The following is a 22,850-nucleotide window of genomic DNA, read 5'->3' as shown; positions in this document are numbered from 1 at the left end:
TTTTTTAGAAAATTTATGACATAAGGCTGTGGTTAGTCCGAGCTGTAAATCACTCTTATAATGCCACGTGTATAAACGCTTACCACAATAAAGGAAGAAGAGCTGTGGAAAGTTTAATGAAGTACTGGTTTGAGCAAGGATGACGAATCTCAGAACCTTAGGTTTAAGTTGTGTCTTTGTCTCTTTCTTTATGTGAACTTTCAGAAAGCGAATTATTAGAAGAGAACTGATTACTCATTTGAAAACAAGAACAAATAGTTTTTTCTGGGGCTCTGATGTATCTTAGATGAATAAGTTATCATTGCCAAATGTCCATGACTTTAAATCTACTGCAGATTTAGAGGTTTTAGCTAAAGTTCAGAAAAGAAACCCAACAACTGATAGTAGCTCTTTAACCCTCAGTGAGCCTTGACCGCAAGATGGTGACCCACACGGCTGTGGCACAGCCTGGACCCACCGGACCAAGCAAAGATGCAGGCAGGGGCTCCTTGCGGGAAAAGTCCCAGAAAGCCACTGCCCCAAAACAGCCACCTGCGTCATCAGCCATGGAAAAGAGGAATCATTCTGCCTTTTGGGGACCAGAGAGTCTTATTGATCCTGGGATGCCAGGTAAGGGCTTGAGGCAGATTTTCACAAAGAGTCTCATTTTCTATAATGACACTTGGCTCAAAATAAGGTTCTATTTGAAGAGTGTTAAGGAAATATCTTAAAAGAAAGGATGGAGTTAAAATGAAGAATTGGGCCAAAAAGAAAAAAAACTTGACGTTTTCTCTGATTATTTATAGTAAGGAACACCTACCAAATACGTTCATACATACGTACATATATACATACTCCAGAGGTATCAGTACATTTATTTGTAAATAAGTTAGAGTTTAAAAGTTTCAACACCTATGTTAAGGAAACTAATGCCCTAAGTGTTAAATTTTAGGTTATTTTGAGGCGAAGCAGCATAACCCCTACCTATTTATGTAAATCCTGTTCACACCAAACAAGTGAATGTGAAGAAAATATTGTATTATGCTGAAATGGTTGCATGTGCTAATATCTCAGTATTATGCCTCCAATTTAAGTAAATCTATCATCTTTTGCTTTTCTAAAAGTATGGCTAATAATATTTTAAAATTCATGCATACTCCTAAAGCATTACAGGATTCTATTGTTTAACAATTTTTTACACATTTATATTTGCATGATTGTATGACATAGGAGACAGAATATAGGTTATCACATTTCTGTATGCTTTTGTGAATGTCTTTCAGTACTCAAACTCTGCATACATTTTACTGAAATAATCTGTCACTATTTCAATAACTACTTTATGAAACTTTTTTGTTCATTATAGAAGATACAGAAGTTGCAAATAATAAAAAAGGAAATGACTTAAAATACCACCCCTTTATTGATAACAACTTTTAATATTTTGGTATTTGTAGATTTTATTTTATTTTTTATTTTTTTTCACACTTTACAAAGAGCACCCTTTATTGTGCATAAAAGTCACTGAGAAAAATAAGGATCAGAGTCACTGGGATTTTCAAAGAGATGAAATGCACATAAACATAAAAAGGAAGAAAAGACATCAAATATGGTCTAATATTTCTGTTCTTTAGGAACTATAATGTTTCTGTCCAAATCAGGAAAGCTACTCTAAAAACACTTAAGTAGGGCTTCCCTGGTGGCGCAGTGGTTGAGAGTCCGCCTGACGATGCAGGGTACACGGGTTTGTGCCCCGGTCTGGGGGGATCCCACATGCCGCGGAGCGGCTGGGCCTGTGAGCCATGGCTGCTGAGCCTGCGCGTCCGGAGCCTGTGCTCTGCAACGGGAGAGGCCTCAACAGTGAGAGGCCCGCGTACCGCAAAAAATAAATAAATAAATAAAATAAAAACACTTAAGTAGTAGACATTTTTGTTCCTATATATATTATATTCTCAAGGCATTTTGTCTTGTTTGATTTAAATTACATACCATGATGTGGTCAAAAACAGACATATTTCTACTTTGAATTTTGAAAGTTAGAAAGGTCAAATAATTTTCAAAAAGAAACAGGTCAATACCAGAGTCAGGGCTCATAATTAACATTACTAATTCTCTGTCTCAAAATTTGACCATGAATGTTACCCATTGTAAAATTTGAAAAAAATACAATTGCCTTAGGTTGTCCTATTTAAAAGTTAGATCACAAAAATGACTTGTAAAAATTGAGCATTGAGGATGAAATGTAAGATAATTTTATTTCTTCACATTTCTGCTGTTATAAGAGTTATCTAAAGTGAGTATTTCTACAAGTCTCCATTCTGACCAGGGCACGTATTCTGGATAATGTCTCTATACATATATCCACTGTATGGTTGTATAACTTACTATTGATTTAGCATTTATTTAAATGTAAGCAATAAAGTACTTTAAATTGTTATAGACAAAAGAAAATCAATAAGTAATCACCAAAGAAGAATATCTGTTCTACTCCCTGAAACAATATATTATCTATAAAATGTATTTATGTTAGAAGTCGAAAACTTGAGATGCTCTGTCTCTTCAAAGCTTCCTGTAAAACAAATGTATTAAATTCTTACTTATATTTCCCAACACATGTGCATGCTCACATACAGACGCACATACAACATACAGATGCACATACAAACATTCAATAAGTAAAGGGAAAAATCACCTAAATAATCACATAAGAAAGATCTTTTTAAAGCCCTCAGAATGTGTACTATCACTATACAGGTTTGTGATTTGTTAAAAATAGATCTAAATTCACCAAGTAAGCAAGATAACTTCATAATCAGTCTTCAGAATACTTCTTAGAATTTAAAATTTCCTATAAATAAAATGACTTACAGATCTCTTTGTTACTCACATCACTCTGTTATTGGTCAAATCAGTCATACAGTCAACTGGGTCATTCCATCATTGGATGACTTGAATAATTTTTTTTATACAGCAGGTTCTTATTAGTCATCAATTTTATACGCATCAGTGTATACATGTCAATCCCAATCGCCCAATTCAGCACACCACCACAACCACCACCCCGCACTTTGTAGATTTTAAAGTGCTTCAATACAAATATGCCTACAAAATATCCTACAAAAGGCTTTTCTTTCAGACAGTTTAGGTTAAGCGCCCTCTGGATGCCTGCTTTTGTTTATTCCTTGCTCGTACTGCCACCTAATGGGAGAATTTTGCCACTCCTTCCAAACCTTGGGATCTGTTTGACTCCATTATCTCCATATGGAATGTTTGTATGGAGAAGACAGTCACCTAAGAAACGGAGTAAGGGGAGACCAGGTGTTTTGGGCAGCAGGGATGAAGTTGACAGAGAGAACAGAGTTCTCAGAGGCCACAACGGGTGAACTCTTGCTCTGTCACCGTGGACGAGAGGCACACATGAACTTGAATGAATTAGCTGAAGGCAGAGTGAAGAGCAAAGGCCAGTCTCCTTCGTTAGGTTCTAGTCATGGCTCTGCCTTTAGAACCCTGAGTAATTGCTTCATGTCTCTGGACCTCAGTTTCCTCATCAGTTAATAAGAGCTTCAACCAGATGACCCCTAAGGCCCTTCTAGCCTGGTATCTGTTTGGGGGAATATGAAAAGCCTGACGCTCACGCAGGATTCCATCAGCCCTTGTCCGTGCTAGATATTGCTCTGTGATCCCAGTTTTATCTCCTGGGGGTTGAGGACTCAGCCTCAGAACCCTTTTGCAAATAATGCTCCAGGCTGCCACCACCGGTTATGATAGTTGACACCCAATCTGAAATATTTTTGCATCTCTATTTTTTTTTTTAATTTTTGGCCTTGCTGCACGGTGCAGCAGCATGTGGGATCTTAGTTCCCCGACCAGGGATCAAACCCGTGCCCCCTGCAGTGGAAGTGCAAAGTCCTAACCACTGGACCGCCAGGGAAGTCCCTGCATCTCTATTTTTGTTCTTTTTTGATAATAAGCCTTTGACTTGGGCTATGAAGACGTAAAGAATGGAGTTTCACAGATGCAGAGAGATTAATATCCAGTTATTATTTATTCTATGTATTATTTTTCCTAATCACTAAAGTGATATGTATTTACTGTAGAAAATTTGGAAAATATAGAAAACTATAAAGAAGAAAATTTAAATCATCTAGCAAAACTCACCATTAACATTTTGTTGCATTTTCTTCCAGTTACTTTTACTTATATACATACACACATGCATTTATTCACTTTTAACAAAATTAGGATATTATTTTTACAAAACTTTTATTTTTCTCACTTATGAGTATTTTCATACGTTATTAAATGTCCATCAAAAACACAAATTTTGAAAGTCCATGGTGGGAATTCCCTGGTGGTCCAGTGATTAGGACTCTGCGCTTCCACTGCAGGGGGCACGGGTTTGATCCCTGGTCGGGGAACTAAGATCCCACATGCTGCGCGGCACAGCTAAAATATTACAAACAAAAAAAAAAAAGTCCAGGGTGAAGAAAGTGGGAAAGAAAGAATAGAACCTTGAAAGTGTTAGAAAGGGCTCCCACAACACATGGTTTCTGTTTGGACAACATCCCCCTTCTCCCTCCTCTTCTGTTATCCCTGAGACCACCAGCCTGGAATCCCCAGCCTCCAATTTCATGTGATTTGAAATTATGTTATATTCAGCATAACATAGTAGACTTAAAAATGCATTATTGGGGCTTCCCTGGTGGTGCAGCGGTTGGGAGTCCGCCTGCCGATGCAGGGGACGCGGGTTCGTGCTCCGGTCCGGGAAGATCCCACATGCCGCGGAGCGGCTGGGCCCGTGAGCCATGGCCGCTGAGCCTGCACGTCCGGAGCCTGTGCTCCACAACAGGAGAGGCCGCAACAGTGAGAGGCCCGCGTACCGCAAGAAACAAAAACAAAACAACAAAAAAATGCATTATTGTTTGTGACCTATGCCTGAGTTTTACAAGGATTATCAGCTAGTACAGTAAATATGAACAAGTTAATTTTTCTGCTGCCTCCTTCCCCCGCAGACTTGTGAGTTTAAATAACACTTAACTCATTGAAGAGACGCTAAAGAGATACTAAGATTAATACCAATAATGTGTACAGAAAGTAATGAGATGCAGTTTTTCATGTATCACATTGGCAAAGGTGAAAACATAATAATAATGCTTATAAGAGTACAGAGAGGGAGATACTGGTGGTCAAGAATCCATCTTGCAATGCAGGGGATGCCGGTTCGATCCCTGGTCAGAGAACTAAGGTCCCACATGCTGCGGGGCCGCTGAGCCCGTGAGCCACAACTAGAGAGAAGCCCGTGCACTGCAATGAAGAGCCCATGTGCTGCAATGAAGAGCCCATGCGCTGCAATAAAAGATCCCACGTGTGCAACTAAGACCGGATGCAGCCAATAAATATTAAAAAAAAAAAAGAGAGAGTATGGGACTTCCCTGGTGGCGCAGTGGTTAAGAATCTGCCTGCCAATGCAGGGGACACGGGTTCGAGCCCTGGTCCGGGAGGATCCCACACACTGTAGAGCAGCTGGGCCCGTGCGCCACAACTGCTGAGCCCGTGCGCCACAGCTGCTGAGGCCCACACGCCTAGAGCCCATGCTGTGCAACAAGAGAAGCCACCGCAATGAGAGGCCCGCCCACTGCAGCGAAGAGTGGACCCCGCTCACTGCACCTAGAGAAGGCCCGCACGCAGCAACGAAGACCCAACGCGGCCATAAATAAATAAATAAGACTTGACCTTTAAAAACAAATCTTTAAAAGAAAGAGTACAGAGAAGCAAGTCTCACATACTTTTGGTGGGATTCAAATTAGTACAGTCTTCCAGAGGGCAGTTTCTGAAGCTTTGTGTGTATGCCTTGACCCAGTTATCCTGCCCTTGGGAATTTATGCCAGGCATGTTACTAAGGATGAAGTTAAGGGTGTGTGCGAATATGCAGTTCCACCAGTGAACACACACTCCGTCCTCTTAGAACCGTCGGAGCGGATCACAGCGTCGCAGCGGGGCTTGCGGTTGCTTGGGTTGCAATAGCACAGTGGCTGCGCTGTTGAAGATGGTTGCAGTTGCAGGGCCTGTTGCCTGCGTGGCCCAAGTCATCCATTCCCAAGGCTGTCTGTCCCCTTGTATCTGACCCAGCCGAAGGAAAGAAATCTGGTTTCCAGCTCTGCAGAGTGCTGGAAAAGTGGCGGTGTATCCACCTTCACACTGAATCCGCTTTTTTGTTTGTTTTTGTTTTCGAAATGAGAGTTCATGTTCAGCCCAGCAGGTTAGCCAGATTCTTTAAGGATCCGGATTAAGGCATGGACTTAGTAGAACGCACAACCTTCTGTATGGAGGTGAGGGTTTCTGCCTGCACTTTCTGGGATTCCCATGCCAAATATGCCAAAGCCTCGCTGTTCGCCTTATCTCTGGAGGTAATGAGCAAGGAACTTCTACATTTGCATTACTATGGAAAGTATTTTATTCAGAGAGGACATTCTCACAAAGGATATTTAAAGGGATTTTTTCACATGCCCCTTATTTCATATTTTCATTCCGTTGAACTATCTTTATTCTAATTGAGAAACCATTTTGAAACTAGATAGCAACACTTCTGGGAAGGTGGTTTGAATGTGTTGAAGTCTATTAAGCTGAATAGTCTATTATGTTCCAACACGGTGGCAGGAATCAACTGGATTCTCAAATGAATGGAAATCCAGCTAAAGGAAATGTACTTATCACAAATGAAGATAATCAGATGGTTATTTCCACAAACTTATTTTGAAGGGAGTCGTCCACTTTCGTTGACCTACTCACTTGTTTGGACAATGTCATCTAATGAGCTATAATCAGCAGATGCCTTTAAGCATACCCAAGTATTCTGGGGCACTGAGAGAAACGTTGGTCTTGGAAGAGGCACCTCCTACCTTCTACGAGGTATCAGTCTAAAAGCTTTGGTCACTGTAGTGGGGACTACATAATTTTATTATTTGAAATCTATAGATGGTTTATATAGTAAATTCTGTTTAGTGACATCTGACCCACTTGGGTCAGTCCCAAGGAACCACTTGGTTTTAAACAGAATGACATGGTTTATTTTATCTAGAAGTTAGTTGAATACCTCCAGCATTCTGCTAGGATTAAAATATTACCCTCCAGCCAAATACAAATATGTTCGTAAACACTGATAGTTTTCTTAGCCTGCCTCCAAGAATGAACTTGGAACTCCTTTAAACTAATCTTTGACAAGCTGTAGAGGCTTTTTCAAGGCTGCCTAGTACAAACAATATGAAAACAAGCATAGAGAATGCCAATGAGTTTTATGACTGTAAAGAGGCCTAAATCACATTTCCAGTATGAGCAGACCAACTGTCACTGGTTAGCTGTGATCTCGTCCTAGGACGATGCAGAGCATTTCCTGAAGAGAGCTTCCTCTTACCTGTTTTGCAGACATGCAGTGTGGTCTACCAGTGAATAGTGAGAAAGGACAATTCTGTGGTCTGTGTTAGTTGGCAGTGGTCACAGGAAGCTATAGAACATTTCTGGAAGGCAGGCCCATATAGTAGCCACTTTCCCTGCTGGTTTTCCAACTTCCCTTTGGAACGTGCCTGCCTGTTCTATGGTGACTGAAAATGAAATTAAAATAGCTTGCATCCGGCTTCCAACTCTCTCTGTGAATGATAAACATAACACAACAGATCATACAGAAGAGGGAAAATAATTCCCTGACCCTTCTCAAAGGATCATTACCAAAGTGAATTATTTGCATAAGTAAATGATGGAATTTTCTTGTTTTGTTCTGACTGCTGCGTTGGTTAGAGCCTATGATAGGATGTATGGAGGTGAGGCATTTTTCTGTGCCATTCCATATGCTGATGTCTAGGAAGAGTGAATCAGGCAGTCTGGAAAATCATGGTCAGTTCCTTCAAAAATATAGAAAACAGAAATTCGCATTTAAAATATCAAGATGGCAGGTCAAGTCCCCTAGGAAATTCTAAAGTCCATGATGGTTGTGTCTTCTGAAGTCTCCTGTGTACACTGCCCTCTCCCTAATACCTGATCTCTCCCAGATCCTGTATCACTGGCTTTCTCTCCCCAGGGTATGAAGGCATTTAAGAAAATACTTTTCAAATGTGACAACTGAAGATTCAAAATGAATTGTATAGTTTTTTAAATGAACCCATCTCCAAGGCAAGGTCGCCTTTCCAAGAACAATTAACCTATTTCTCTACTGCATCCCTAGTGGAGCCTTGTCCCAGACCTTCCTAAGGAAATGTAAATTTGTGATTTTGCCTAGATTTGAGTTAATTTGCTAAGATATGAGTAAATAAATATGGTATCGACTATAAGTTCTCAGAGCTGTGACTTTGAGAGCAGTATGGTTCAGTAGAAAAGCTCCTGCTTTGGATCAGTCCTGGGTTCTAATTCCAGTACCACTGATTACTAGCAACCAGGTAATAAACATCACTGAACTTCATTTCCTTACCTGTAAGAGGATAATATCTTCTCACAGTGTCACTACAATGAGATATTATGTGTAAATATAATTTATGTCTCTCAGTAACTGCTAGCACTATATGAATTTTTGCTAGAACATTCAAGTCCAGTGGCAAGAGAGCTACAAGCCTATAAGATCGTTAATTCAAATCAAAAATGGAAACAGTGTAGGGGTGGTCCCAGTCCTGAGTTCCTCTCCAGAATTAAGATGAACGATCTCTCATCTTCACTGGAAAGAGACAGAGGGGGGAAATTGTGAATGCAGTTATAGGCATACCTCGTTTTGTTGGACTTCGCAGATACAGCATTTTGTACAAATTGATGGTTCATGGCAACTTTGCGTTGAGTAAGTCTATTGGTACCATTTTTCCAACAGCATTTGCTTACTTCGTGTCTCTGTGTCACGTTCTGGTAACTCTTGCAATATTTCAAACTTTTTTTGTCATTATTATTATATTTATGGTGATCTGTGACCAGTGATCTTTTTTTTTAGTTTATTTTTTTTAATATAAATTTATTTATTTTTGGCTGCAGTGGGTCTTTGCTGCTGAGCATGGGCTTTCTTCTAGTTGCTGTGAGCGGGGGCTGCTCTTCGTTGTGGTGGGCAGGCTTCTCATTGCAGTGGCTTCTCTTGTTGTGGAGCACGGGCTGTAGGCGCACGGGCTTCAGTAGTTGTGGCACATGGGCTCAGTAGTTGTGGCGCACAGGGTTAGTTGCTCCACGGCATGTGGGATCTTCCCGGACCAGGGCTTGAACCTGTGTCCCCTGCATTGGCAGGCGGATTCTTCACCACTGTACCACCAGGGAAGTCTGATCCTTTTTTTTAGTTGAAGTACAGTTGATTTACAATGTTGTGTTAACTTCTGCTGTATAGCAAAGTGACTCAGTTATGCATATATATACATTCTTTTTTTAATATTCTTTTCCATTATGGTTTATCATAGGATATTGAATATTGTTCTCTGTGCTATACAGTAGGACCTTGTTGTTTATCCATTCTATCAATATATATAAAAGCTTACATGTGCTCACCCCAACCTCCCACTCCATCCCTCCCCCAACCCCTCCCCCTCGTCAACCACCAGTCTGTTCTCTATGTCCGTGATTCTGTTTCTGTTTCATAGACAGGTTCGTTTGTGTCATATTTTAGATTCCACATATAACTAATATCATATGGTATTTGTCTTTCTCTTTGTGATTACTTCACTTAGTGTGATAATCTCTAGTTGCATCCATGTTGCTGCAAATGGCATCATTTTGTTCTTTTTTATGGCTGAGTAGTATTCCATTGTGTATATGTACTACGTCTTCTTTATCCATTCATCTGTCGATGGACATATAGGTTGCTTCCATGTCTTGGCTACTGTGAATAGTGCTGCTTTGAACATAGGGGCGCATGTATCTTTTTGAATTGTAGTTTTGTCTGGATATATGCCCAGGAGTGGGATTGCTGGATCATATGATAATTCTATTTTTTGTTTTCTGAGGATCCTCCATAGTGTTTTCCATAGTGGCTGCACCAACTTACATTCCCACCAACAGTGTAGGAGGGTTCCCTTTTCTCTACACTCTCTCCAGCATTTGTTATTTGTTGGCTATTCTGACTGGTGTGAGTTGGTACCTCATTGTAGTTTTGATTTGCATTTCTCTAATAATTAACGACGTTGAGCATCTTTTCATGTGCCTCTCGGCCATCTGTATGTATGGCCAGTGATCTTGATGTTACTATCGCAAAAAGATTTCAACTCACTGAAGGCTCAGGTGATGATTAGCATTTTTTAGCAATAACGTACTTTTTATTAAGGTATGTACATTGATTTTTTTAGACATGTGCTTTCATACACTTGATAGACTACAGTATAGTGTAAAAACAACTTTTATATGCACTAGGAAGCCAAAAAATTCATGTGACTGTTTATTGCAGTAGTCTGGAACTGAACCCATAATATATTCAGGGTATGATTGTATTTTATATTTTTCCACTGGATGAAAGACAAGCCAGTTAATCTTCTGAAAAGAATTGGAGACTGGTAAATTTTGGTGTTATTTCTGGCTCATTATTTTTAAAAAATTAGACATGAGTTCTCAGCCATGTGATCTTTCCACTTTCAAATTTATTACTGGTGACAGTACTCACTGAGTGCCCATCATTGTGCACTCCTGTGGTCATTACAGCAACCTAATGATGTGTTCAGATCATTACCCACATTTTTAGATGCAGACAATGAGGCACAGAGGGTTTAAGACTTCAGACAAGGTCACACAGCTAGTAAATGATGAAGCCAGGATTTAACTTAACAGTCTTATACCAGCCCCAGCGGGAGGATAGCTTGTGCAGCAAGCCTTGCTGTGTGCTCGAGGACCTTCTTTCTTAGCTACAGAGCCAGGAAGCAGCTACAGCTCCATTGAGCCCTGCTTGTATGTACTTTCTGTTAGGGCATTAGAAACACAGAAGAAAGAGATCCATGAGCACTGGAGTAATTGGATTGGCTACTTGTAGGGCTGTACTATGACTTTCTGGGCCCTAGGCACTTCATGGGCCCCTTCCTCCATTACAAAAAATAATAATAAATATATATATACACACACATATATGTATGCGTGTGTGTAAAATTACTGTGTTGGTATAGAGATGAATATGACATGGGCTGGATTCACTGTTATATATTTATTATTATTATATTCCTGTTTTTTGTGATTTTCTTTTCTTTTTTGGCCACACTGCCCTTGGCAGTGAAAGTGTAGAGTCCTAACCACTGGACTCAGGGAACTTTCCTGGTTTCTGTGATTTTTAAAAAAATTAAAGGGAATTCCCTGGCGATCCAATGGTTAGGACTCGGTGCTTTCACTGCTGTAGCCTGGGGTCAATACCTGGTCAGGGAACTAAGATACTGCAAGCCTCTCATCGTGGCCAAAAAAAAAAAAGGAAAAGAAATTAAAACCTTTTTGTGGGCCCCTAAAAGTAAAAGCGCCATGGGCTCTGAGCTCTGTGCCCATCGTGCCTAGGGGACAGGTCAGCCCTGGCTTTGTGATGGCTGTAGGCATTCAGTCATGCTCCAAGGTATGGGTAGAAAGAATCTGAATAAATGGAAAGCCAAGATTTCAATTAATGGCGTGAGCAAATGGAAATGGGAATGAAAATTGCTTAAGCAGGGCACCCCAGCTGCCCAGACTGGTGAGTGCTTGTCTGGGAGAGAAGGCAACATGGAGAGCCTTGAAGATTTGACCAAGGGATCTTGCACAGGCTGAGTCAAAAAGGATAATAACAGAATTTAGCAACTTCAGTACCCAAAGCTAGTTGAGAAGGAACAGTACCATCCATGCTAAAGCTTTCATCCACCCGTGACAAAATGAGGAAAGTCAGCACAATGTAGTGAGTTTTTTATAAGGCTAAATTTATTCGGTTTAAAGAACTATCCTTTTTATGTATTAAATCCTTCATGATTTGGGCTTTTAGACATATCCTTACTTTACAGTGAAGTGAGGGTGATAGCCTTAGTAAATGGTCATTTCTTTTAATATCTTTACTTGGCAAAATTAAAAATTGACAACCCTCAATTGGCCCCCAAAATTATTTTGAATTTTCATTGGTCCACAAAATCCAAAGGTGTTGAAATCACCTCGCCATGTGGACAAGAGCCTAACTTTACTATGGCCCCAGTGCTACAGCAGCCCTATCATCTAGATTCAATATTCCCTGTCCCCATCTTACTGGGACACGGGTATCCACAGCCTCAGGGGACAGTCACTTTCGTCCATGGACTGAGGAGCTCAGCCACAGTAATAGCAGTGACCTGGCTGGCTCTTTCCCCTTTGGCTCCTCGATGCTCACTGTCTTCTTTTACAGTCTCACCCTGGATGTTCCTCTTCTTTTTCCTCCCCTCCCTGTTTGGGACGGAGTGGGGTTTCCACCACTACAGTAAAGTAGGCAAGGGTAGAAATCAGTTTGAAAGATAACATCTGGTTCTCTAGCCTGCAGGAAATTGCTTATGCCTTACTCATCTCTCTCCTCGTTGGGCTCGAGTTTACGAAGGAAGCCCAAATTATTGGCTGTATTTAGGCTGGCACGCATGGTCTTTTAGAGGCACAGTAGAATGCGGTGAACCTGCTGTGGCCTTGGCCGCGAGAAGCAAACATGGGCTGATCTAACTGCACTGATGCTGAGTGAGTGGGATGAGTGGCCTCTGCAGACACACTCCAGTAGGAATGTCTGAAAGCAGAAAGGCCAGGGAGGAGGTTCTTGCAGTTCCCGAGGCATAGGTGATGGAGACCTAAGGCTGCGTGCGGCCGAGAGGCAGAGAAGAGGTCTGCTTGACGTGGTGACCGATGGGATGAAGGGCTGGGTGAGAAGGAGCATTAAGGATGCCGTAATGAAATAACTGTATCGACAGCCCCTTCTGATTAACAGCATTAACACGTGACTACAATGGTCATTTTAAATCATTGCCTTTTCTGGCTCTAGTAGGTATCTGGAATAACTCCGCAGTTTTCCATTTTGCAGTTGATTTTGTGATCCTTAGTGAATTCATGTATACTTCTTATTACAAATTACCAAGGAATTTTAGGTGCTACTTTTTTTTTTTTTTTTTTTTTTTTTTTTTTTTTTTTTTTTTTTTTGTGCGGTACGCGGGCCTCTCACTGTTGTGGCCTCTCCCGTTGTGGGGACAAGGCTCCGGACGCTCAGCATCAGCGGCCATGGCTCACGGGCCCAGCCGCTCCGCGGCATGTGGGATCTTCCCGGACCAGGGCAGGAACTCGCGTCCCCTGCATCGGCAGGCGGACTCTCAACCAACTGCGCCACCAGGGAAGCCCTAGGTGCTACTTTTGAATAGTCTTGTTTTAGTTGCAGGTGTTATGAACATTTCTGTTGATGCCATATGAGTAAAGAAGCTTTAATTTTTTTTGTTTGTTTCTTCATAAAATTCCTCATGTCAGCAGATCATTTCCAGTTCCTTTCCATTAAGCACTATATTTTGCAAAAATCTCACTTGAAACTACACTACAGCCCGAGGGTAACTCCTTAATTACCATACTGTCAATATAGTAAGCACACAAATGCTATGAATTCCTAGATGGCAAATAGTAGAATGACACAGCCATGGCTCATCAGAACCTGAGATAAAAATCCTGAGATTTGATCTTTCTGTATATTTGCTCTCAGTAGTATAACTGAATAGAACAGGTAAACAGTTAACAACCTGTCATTAAATCAGAAGTGCTGGTTTCCACCAACAAGCAGTTAGACACACCTGAGTTTAAATCTCAGCCCTATGACCCACTGACTACTTGAATGAAACCGGGTAAGCGCTGAACCTCTCTGAGTCTGACCAGAAAAAAATGCAGCTATTAATGCCTGCCAAGCAGCACTGAGGTAAGAAAGTGAAGTAGCATGTCTGAGTGCCTTACGTATGCTCACTGTTCATTTTCTAAAGGAAGACGTTTCTGGACTGTTTCTGCATTCCATGGTATAAAGTCCAAGTACCGTTGACTTCTCTAGCTGAAGTCTTTCCTTCCTTCTCTGGGTCGGGGAGGAAGTTCTGGGACAGTGTGCTTTTTCCCCCATCTCTGTCCAGTGGTTTTTCACTAGCCTTACACTCTGCTTTATTAAGTTGGTCACATTACTTATCTCGAGTTTTAGTATCAAACATAGGCCTGTGTTTATTGGAGAAATAAAGCCCGTAAGTCCTTTCTTTAAGTCCATCCTTAAAAAATAAATAAGGATCTGTTTTCATGTCTGTTCCCTGAAGTTTCTGATGTACCTTCAATATGTTTTATTTATTTTCCACAGATAGTGGTTCCTCAGGGAAGCACAGAAAAGAGGAAAATTATATTTTGGTGTCAAAGAGCAATCGAGGAGGAGGGGAACATCCAGCCCCAGAAGCAGGTAAACGTTTACTTTGGAAATTCATTGCAGAGCAGAAACATTTACGGAGCCACATATCTTGTAGCTGAGGTTATTAGATGAATCTGCCAGAGTCCATGATAAGAACAGGGATCTGTGGGTCAGAAGAACTAGTATATTCTCATCTCCTGTATCATACTTCATCTTGGGACTCTTGAACTAGTATCTTCACATCTTTGGATCTCAGCTTCCTCTTCTATAAGTTGATTGGACTGGATAATCACTACAGTCCCATCCAGGTGTAACATTGTGTGGAACGAGTGATGCTCAGGACATAGTGGTTAAGAACCAGATGCCAAGGTTCAAATCCTTCGTCCATCACTAACTCGATGACCTTGGGCAGGTTATCTTTCTCTGGATCTCAATTTCCTCATTGGTCGATGAACATAGTAACTATACCTGCCTCACAGAGCTGTTAGGGAGAATAAATGGAACGGTCATTATAGAGCATGTAGCGTATCGCTTGGCTCATGCAATAAGCCATATAAATGATGCTATTGTGATTGTTATTTGTGATCAACAAGGGCAGAGGTCTTAGAGTACCCAGTGTTCTCTCCAAGTGCTCCAGTGATAAAGATGGAAGACAACGGGAATGGTGAAAGGGTGCAGGTGGTACAGGGGATATTTATAAGTGGAAGAAGAATACTGTAATTTCATAATTTGGGTTATTTTTAACTAGAAAGAAAATACTTTCAAGATAGTCCTGTAGAAAGGTAAGTTTTAATCCTAAATCTCATAAACTAATTAGTAAAAGAAAATTTAGAACAAAATATGATTATTCAGCTATGGATCTAAACATTGAGAAAACTTTCTTTTTACGCTAGAAGTAGTCTTTGGAATATCTGAACAATAGTCAAGTATAATTTTTAAAAAATAGATGGCTAAAACAACCCAGGTATCAAGTACCTAGATGCTGCCCAGGCTGCTGGCCTGCTGGACTTAGCCTGTCCCAGGATGTTTGAATAAAAACACCCATCGCCTTTCGACATACAGAGAGAACTGGGCCTGCCCCTTACCCCCATGCCCAGATGTATCCAGAGAGCCTCAGTTCTGATTGCCCGGTGCCTGTCCTAATTGTTACATATTTGAGTGTCACTCCCAGTCTTAGGAGCAGAATACCCAATTCATCCCCTTAGCTGGTTTCTAAGAAAACTATGGTGATGTTTTAGAAGGGGTTGGGAAATTTTAAATCTCAAATTACCTAAACTAAAAACACTAAAGAAACTATGCCAACTGAGTATTTAAAAGTCAAGAATAATTTTCAGCATCCTAGCAAGTACTTTATGGGAGACTTCATGTTCTTTGTCATCAAAGCATTAATCAGGAATCAGATTTGACAGTTCAGCAACCTCATATCTGACTTTGGCAAACAGAAAATTCCCCTAGATTGTATGCGGTTTTATTGTTGCCATAGCTACCTCTGAGCCCCAGACTTGGGATTGGGGTCTTCAGCCACAACTCCCTTCCCCTGCAGCCTAAACGCTGGTGTTTTCAACAAGCTGAACTCACTTAGAAGGGCAGCCTCTAATCATTCTCCTACCCTGAACAAGCAGAGCTGGGTCTGGGTATTGGGTTCCAGTTGGTAAGAAATGGTTTGGGGTTCCCAGGGTTTCTTTGGGGGTTGACCAAAGTCTCTTTTTTTGTCCAATTCCTTTGTAACATATCCCTCTTCTGTGGCTAGTGCAGGAAGATGCAGGGGGAACTGGCACCCTCAGGTCCAAACTTAGCCCTTTCAAAACTTCTTTCCTCAAAGTCGCCATTTGGAAACTGGAATGTATGTGCCAGCTCTAGAATCAAATTATAGACTGTTGGTTTATCACAGATTTTTATCTTTCATAATTCTCTACGGGAATACTGGCCTCGCCCCAAAGACTGTCTTGTACCAAGAGTCGCTAATGCAACTTCCTCATCCCACCCTCCTGAACCCAGACTGAACTCTCAGACTGTTCCTGAGAATCTTCTTCAGGAGTTTCACCTAGGATTCCACAGATAAACCAGAGGTTGAAATGCCATTAGTATGTACTCAGCTCCAGGCCCTCTTGTCTTGGAGAGGAGGCCAGCTATACCTGGGACTGGTTTTAAGCTCAGAAAATCAAAGCTATCAGGAGTGAACTTCCTCAGTTACTTACCCCCACATGTAAACACGTGTCGGTACCCACCCTCTCTTCTTTTCCTCCAGCACTAAAGGAAAAGGTGTCCTCTGTTTCCAAGGTCAGTCTCTCCCCCTGACCTTGATGCAGCTCCTTATCTCCTCAAGTCTGTTTCTCCATCATTTATTAACTCCCAGTGTTTATAATCTCTACTGGTTCATCCCCCTAGATGCATTCAGATCTCTAAAAACATATAAAAAACAAAACAGCATCCCTCAGCCTTCAATCTCCCTGTAAATGAATTCCCAGTTGCTAAGTGCAGCGGCCTCTCCAGGCTTCACCTCACTTGACCTCTCCTTAGGATTTGATTCCGCTGACCACTTTCGTCTTGAAATAGCCTCGTCCCTCTGCTTCCAGGACTCCCTTCTCCGTTGGTCGCCGACCATTTCTCTGACCTGTCTCTTCCTGTGCTCCTTGGTCCTCCTCTTTGTCCGCCCTCTGAAATGTTGCTGCTCCCCGGGGCCTTGTCCCTGGCCCCCTTCTCCCTTCCTCTCTGGCGGTCTCACCCACTTTCGTCCCTGCAACCATCACCTTAACACTGAAGGTCCCCACATGTTCAGGCCCAAATCATCGAAGAGCCTAGAGAAAATTCTACCTGGGTTGGCTGTTGGCATCTCAATTTGAAACTGTCGAAAAATAATCATCTCCCTCACCCACCCCAAGCAAGCTCCATCATACATGTAAGTCACTCGAGCAAAGATCCTAGGAACCAGATACATGGACCACTCCTTTTTATATCTGTACTTCATATATAATTCTACCATAGTAACTGTAATACTTTATTGTATCTTTGCATGTAAATGTCTATCTACCCAGAATTGAAGTCATTAAAAAACAATCTCATTTAACTTTTGGAGAAGTGGTATACCACAGTAGCTCTGGAACAGTACTGTCTGGGGCCATATCCTGACTCTACCATACTGAGAGAAGTCAAGTCACTTAATTCTCAATGCCTTAGTTCCCTCATTTGTGAAATGGGGATAATAAAAGTACGAACACATATGGTGGTTGTGAGAATTAAATTACTTCATCTATAAAGCGCTCTTTATTATCTTTGATTACCAGTGTCAGGCACATGACTGTTAATTTATGCAAAATGAATAAATAAATGAAAGAAAATGTTATGAAATCAGCTTATGCAATGGAGGTTTTTGCTCCTCTCGTTCCACCAGTTGGCAAGACACCTGTAGCTAAAAATAGTTCCACCGTATCATCTCCAAGCCTGGCCTGACTCCAGAGCAGATCAGACTAAGAATAGACCCTGCTGAGCTTGATAAGAAAGACTGATCTGGGGTACACACTGTTCCTTCCAGACTCCTCAAAGGCTCTAAAAGCTGCTTCTAGTCTAGGTGTCTAGGATCAATCCCACAGGGAAGAAAACCTATGAAGGAGAACTAGAGATTTCTTTTCCTCAAGTTTTCAATAATGGTTCTACTGGCCGAGAGTAGGTTCTCTGGATTTAGGAAGCAAAAATTTCTTAAAGCCCTAACCAGAGCAAGAAATCAGGAGTTAGTCCATACTTATTTTAATGGTGAATGATCATGTATGAATCCATAGATGTAAGCTGTGACTGCAATGAAGACATTTCCTGTGGTCACAGTGTCTGTACGGTTGTCTATTTACAGAATGTCTATTACAGCTGGATATAAGGGTAATCTGACTGCAACGTTTGTACCCACTGATGGCCTATAAATTTTATAGGAACCTGGTACACAGTTTGGTTTTAAGGAACTCATGGTTTCCGAGACCTAGACCTGCAACTTACAAGCTATGTGCTCTTGGGCCAATTACTCAATCTTTCTGCACCTCAGTTAATCTGCAAGATGGAGGTACTCTAAGTACCTACTTGAGTTGCTCAGATTAAATAAAACAGTGCATGCACAGTGCTTATCATGTAATGGATTGTGGCTGTTACTGGTATTAACCACTGACCTACCCTGTTCATTTCCGACCTTTGCACAGGTGCAGTGCTACCCCTGGCCCTGGGTTTGGCTATCACTGCTTTGCTGCTTCTCATGGTTGCTTGTCGACTACGGCTGGTGAAACAGAAACTTAAAAAAGCTCGTCCCATTACATCTGAGGAGTCTGACTACCTCATAAATGGGATGTATCTATAATAAGTGTAATTTAAATAGCTGAGGGCAAGGACATGGTTCACTTATAATTTGTATATATTTTGGGTTCTGATATTTATAACCTCTTCTGTTTTTTGTTTTGTTTTGTTTTTAACCTCTTCTGTTTAACTAAGAAAACTACTGAAAACCCTGAAGATTCTGCAAATACTAAACCTTTGTTTTTAGTTATTGATTTTCCTTGGGAAGTATGTGAAATATTTTGAAATTCAGAGAGGAGTCCATATGACTACAGACTTTTACAAATCTAATTCTGATTTACATAAGCTGTCCCTAAAAACAGAAATTTGCTGTTAGCCAAGGCAGAAAATTCCGAGTCTCTAGAGGTTCCTGAGAAAGGCGGTGTTAACTCTTCCTAGAAGCCAGCCATTGGCACTTCATACCACCCTACTTCCCTTGTCCTGTGGCCCTCCCATTTCTCACTTTAAGCTTCCAGTGTTCTCCTTTCTCTTCTCCTCTTCAAAACCTATTTCTGAGGATGGAGCTCAAGTGAGTGTACACCTTCAATGAGATGTTATCCACGGCAGGAATATCTAAGTTATAAACCTAATGAACAGGTCAGTAAGGCCTAGGGAAGGTGAATATGAGTTCTTCCCAATGCCTGACATCGTGTCATGTATGTGGCTGCTTCATTCTCCCAAAGGAGAATGACTCAGACTTTGAATTACAAATAGCTCTAACATGGTCATGGAAGCAGAGAACCTGGCAGGTCAAAAATTTTAACAGAAACCTAGCTGAGGGAAAAATGAGCAAGGAGGATGATTAGTTCTTGTATCTGCTCAACACCGCTCGACGGTCCAGAACACAGCAGTTCATTTATATAGTCACTGGTTTTCGGCATTAGTATGTGTTGATGGAAGAAAAAAACTGCATTCAAATTGAAAAACAGAACACTGAATGGATTTCTGGGTACAGCTTTTGTAAAAATGTCACGTGTTTAAGTATCAGCGGTTCTTCCATTCAGTGGAGTGATGCAGTTTTCCCGTTATTTATTTAATGCTCTAAAATGTTATAATGTGCACACAGCTAGTGCCAGGCTTATGTACTCCCAGAGCATAAGGGAGTTTTGCACAAATTCATCTTTACAGAAAACCAGCATCTAGCTTAGCATCTTTTACCTTTTAATCTGTAGGATTTTAAAGGCGTATTATTTCCACCATTGCTTAATGCTGGGACTATGCACATTCTAGAAATTATTCTACTGAGAGGAATGTATAATGTGATGTTCCTAGTCACATGTTTTTTGTTTTTTTTTTTACCATAAGTGGCAAATCTTTTAAAATACTTGAAAACCCTCTAGAAAACTATTTTTAGACTGAACCTGATGTAAGTTATTCCTTTAGCAAAGACTTAATTTGGGTCAGAGATATACACTGACAAATGGATAGTTACTTAATTCTAGGAAAACAAAGAAATTGGTTATTTTTATTTCCTAAGAAACTCAAGCATGAATTTTAGAATTGAGCAAAGATTTAAAGTTCTCCTTAAGGAGTTCAGAGAAATGCCTGTGTGAATGAACCTAAGATGTCCGTACTCTGTATGTGATGCTGTGCAGTTTGTTTTTCTATAGAAGGATGTCACCTGTAGCCACATCCAATAAAACAAAAACTGATGAGGCCTGCATCTTTCAGCACATCTTTTATCCATGAAGAAACTAAACACGATTTAGTATTGCCATGGTGTTGAAACACTTGGTAAAAGATGTCCCATATCTATATGTACAGCATTCTTTAATAAATTTTATTATATTCCCAAGCCTTTTTTTACACCTTTTAATATAATCATAGCTGCTAGTACAGATGGTCCCTGACTTACGTTGCTTCAGCTTACATTTTTTTTTACTTTGTGATGGTGCAAAAGTGATACGTTCAGTAGAAACCATACTTGGAATTTTGAATTTGGATTTTTTCCTGGGCTCCTGATACACTTACTGTACATCCTCTCTCGTGATGCCGAACAGTGGCAGCATAGGTCTTTTTCCCTAGAAAATAATCCTTTTTACTATTGATTTAAAACGGATACGGTAGTGTTAACAGGGAAATTCTGCAGGCTCTTTGATCCATAAGGTAATTTCTAGGCAAAATCCTGACAGGATAATCACCTAAAAATTAAAATAAACAAATAATGCTGGCAAAACAAATTACTCAGTGTGATGCAGTCCTTTAAAGGGCACAGTAAAAAGTGTTCAGGGCATGGAATTCAAATACAAATGTCCTCGGCTGCCCTAGGCCGTTGGACTGCTGCCTCTTATGCTTAAGGTGCCCTCAGTATTGCCATCACCTGCCCTTTGACCAAAAGTGTTATTCTGTGATGCCCATCCTACTGGGACACTCCACCCAAGTGAGAATGAGTTCTTGAGACCCAGCAGCCATAGAACTTCATCTAACGTTAGGAAAGAAAAAGAAAAGGCAAGAAGGGAAAGGGAAGAGAAGAACAGGAAAAGGGGGAAAGAGAGAATGAGGAAGAGGGGAGGGTTTCACCGGCCCAGCACAGCACTCTGGAGGCACTAAGGTGAGGGAGCACTTCTCAGAGTCCTGGCCCCAGCAACACAAAGTCAGTTAAAAAGATAAAGCCTCGGGCTTCCCTTGTGGCACAGTGGTTGAGAATTCGCCTGCCGGTGCAGGGGACACAGTGAGAGGCCCGCGTACCGCAAAAAAAAAAAAAGTGTAATCAACTTTTTTTTTTTTTTGAACAACGCAGATTTCAAAAATTAGGGCAATGGGATCTAAAGTATTTTTATAATGTTAATGTATACTTTTAACCCAAATGTCATTTTTAAATACTACTTGGGAAAGGGTTGAAACCCTCGTTAGAAAATAGAATTCTTAATTGAGAGCTAGATTTGGCTTTAATAAAATGAAATCTGTAAAAATCACCTTGTTTCAACAGGACCTCGCTAGACTGGAACTTTTAAAAATGTTTTTATTGTTGTCCTTGATATTATGTAAAGAAGTCCTTCTAATAGGGAAAAATGAAATGCTAAAATATTTTAGAAATTATGAATACTAAAGATTAAAGAGACGTTTCTTCTCTGACCTAAACATGTATTAATTCAATTCTTTTCAAGAGAAAAGTTCATAGATAGAATTAAAATTCATTATTTCCATCTTTACACATTTATTGATGCTCCCCTAAAATCCATTCCTCTTTATTCAACATTTAAAAAAAATTTTTTTTTTTTTTTTTTTTTGCCACGCCACACAGCATGCAGGATCTTAGTTCCCTGACCAGGGGTCAAACCCGTGCCCCCTGCAGTGGAAGCGTGGAGTCTCAACCACTAGACCGCCAGAGAAGTCCCTAAAAATTTTAACTCAAAAAGTTTGAAGTCCAAGAGCAATGCTTGGCATAGCATTTGTCTGTACCAATCAGATGCCACTTGGTTTGTCTTATCAGATTTATAAACTGTCCCCTCAACCAGACTGCAAACTTCTTGAGAGTAAGGGCCTTTTTCTATCCCCAAGACCTAACAAAGGGACTTACATAGAGTAAAATGTTGATAATAGCTAGGAAGGGTACAGACTAGTGAATAAGTTGAAGAATTAAAGTCCTAAAGAATACCTGATGTTTGAAACTACCGCCCGCAAATGACAGAGTCCTGGATCAAAAGGGTTCATGGCCTGAGTCCAGAAGCAACACTAACAACAGCAAACTGAAGCCAGCAATGAATTCACAAGGTTTGGCCACCAACTAACGCAAGTTTCCTGTGCCTAAGGCCCTGCCCAAGAAGAGACACTGGTAAAAACATGCATGCATACTTTTTTAAAAGCCATTTTCAAAGAAGTAATGTTTAAGACCTTAACTTAAGATGTGGGGGGAGGTGCCTCCTCCCCTCACGAAGGATCTATTTGCCAGAATCACACACACTTGCGCACAGCAGGGGGCAGGGCTTTGCTGGGAGTGCTGGTTCTGCTAGCTCTAGAGCTTACATCTCTTCAAAGCTCTAGAACCCTTAGAAAAACTAAGATCCTCATATAAAGGTATAAAATTACAACATCTAAGCAAGATCCCAACGTGTTACTGCCTTCTTAGAAACTCATTTTACAGTCGTTATATTAATAAATCTATTTATAGGTAATGGATGGGTTTTGGTAAATTTATCCTCAACCCTGTTCTGTCTTGACATTGAGTCAGTGCACTCATTCATCCTTTCATTCATTCAGCATTTATTGTACATCTACAAGAGGCCCTGTGTTAAGCAAAGAAAAATAGTAAATGAGG

General features: G+C 40.7%; 1 protein-coding gene across 1 annotated transcript in view; it reads left to right on the top strand.

The window, feature by feature from the left end:
* The window catches only part of LRP11 (LDL receptor related protein 11), a 46,175-nt gene extending 24,508 nt beyond the window's left edge, over nt 1-21,667 (top strand). Inside the window, exons 5-7 of the mRNA XM_024747912.1 lie at nt 403-609; nt 14,237-14,332; nt 18,463-21,667. Coding sequence (XP_024603680.1) covers nt 403-609; nt 14,237-14,332; nt 18,463-18,617 — 458 coding nt within the window. The 3' untranslated portion in view covers nt 18,618-21,667. The remainder of the gene's footprint in view (nt 1-402; nt 610-14,236; nt 14,333-18,462) is intronic.
* Nucleotides 21,668-22,850: the final 1,183 nt, after the last annotated feature.

This window comes from Neophocaena asiaeorientalis, unplaced genomic scaffold, assembly GCF_003031525.2.
Source record: "Neophocaena asiaeorientalis asiaeorientalis breed wild unplaced genomic scaffold, Neophocaena_asiaeorientalis_V1.1 scaffold123, whole genome shotgun sequence".
Taxonomy (NCBI): Eukaryota; Metazoa; Chordata; class Mammalia; order Artiodactyla; family Phocoenidae; genus Neophocaena; species Neophocaena asiaeorientalis.
Note: the sequence above shows the minus strand (reverse complement) of the source record. Positions and strands in the feature narration are given on the sequence as shown.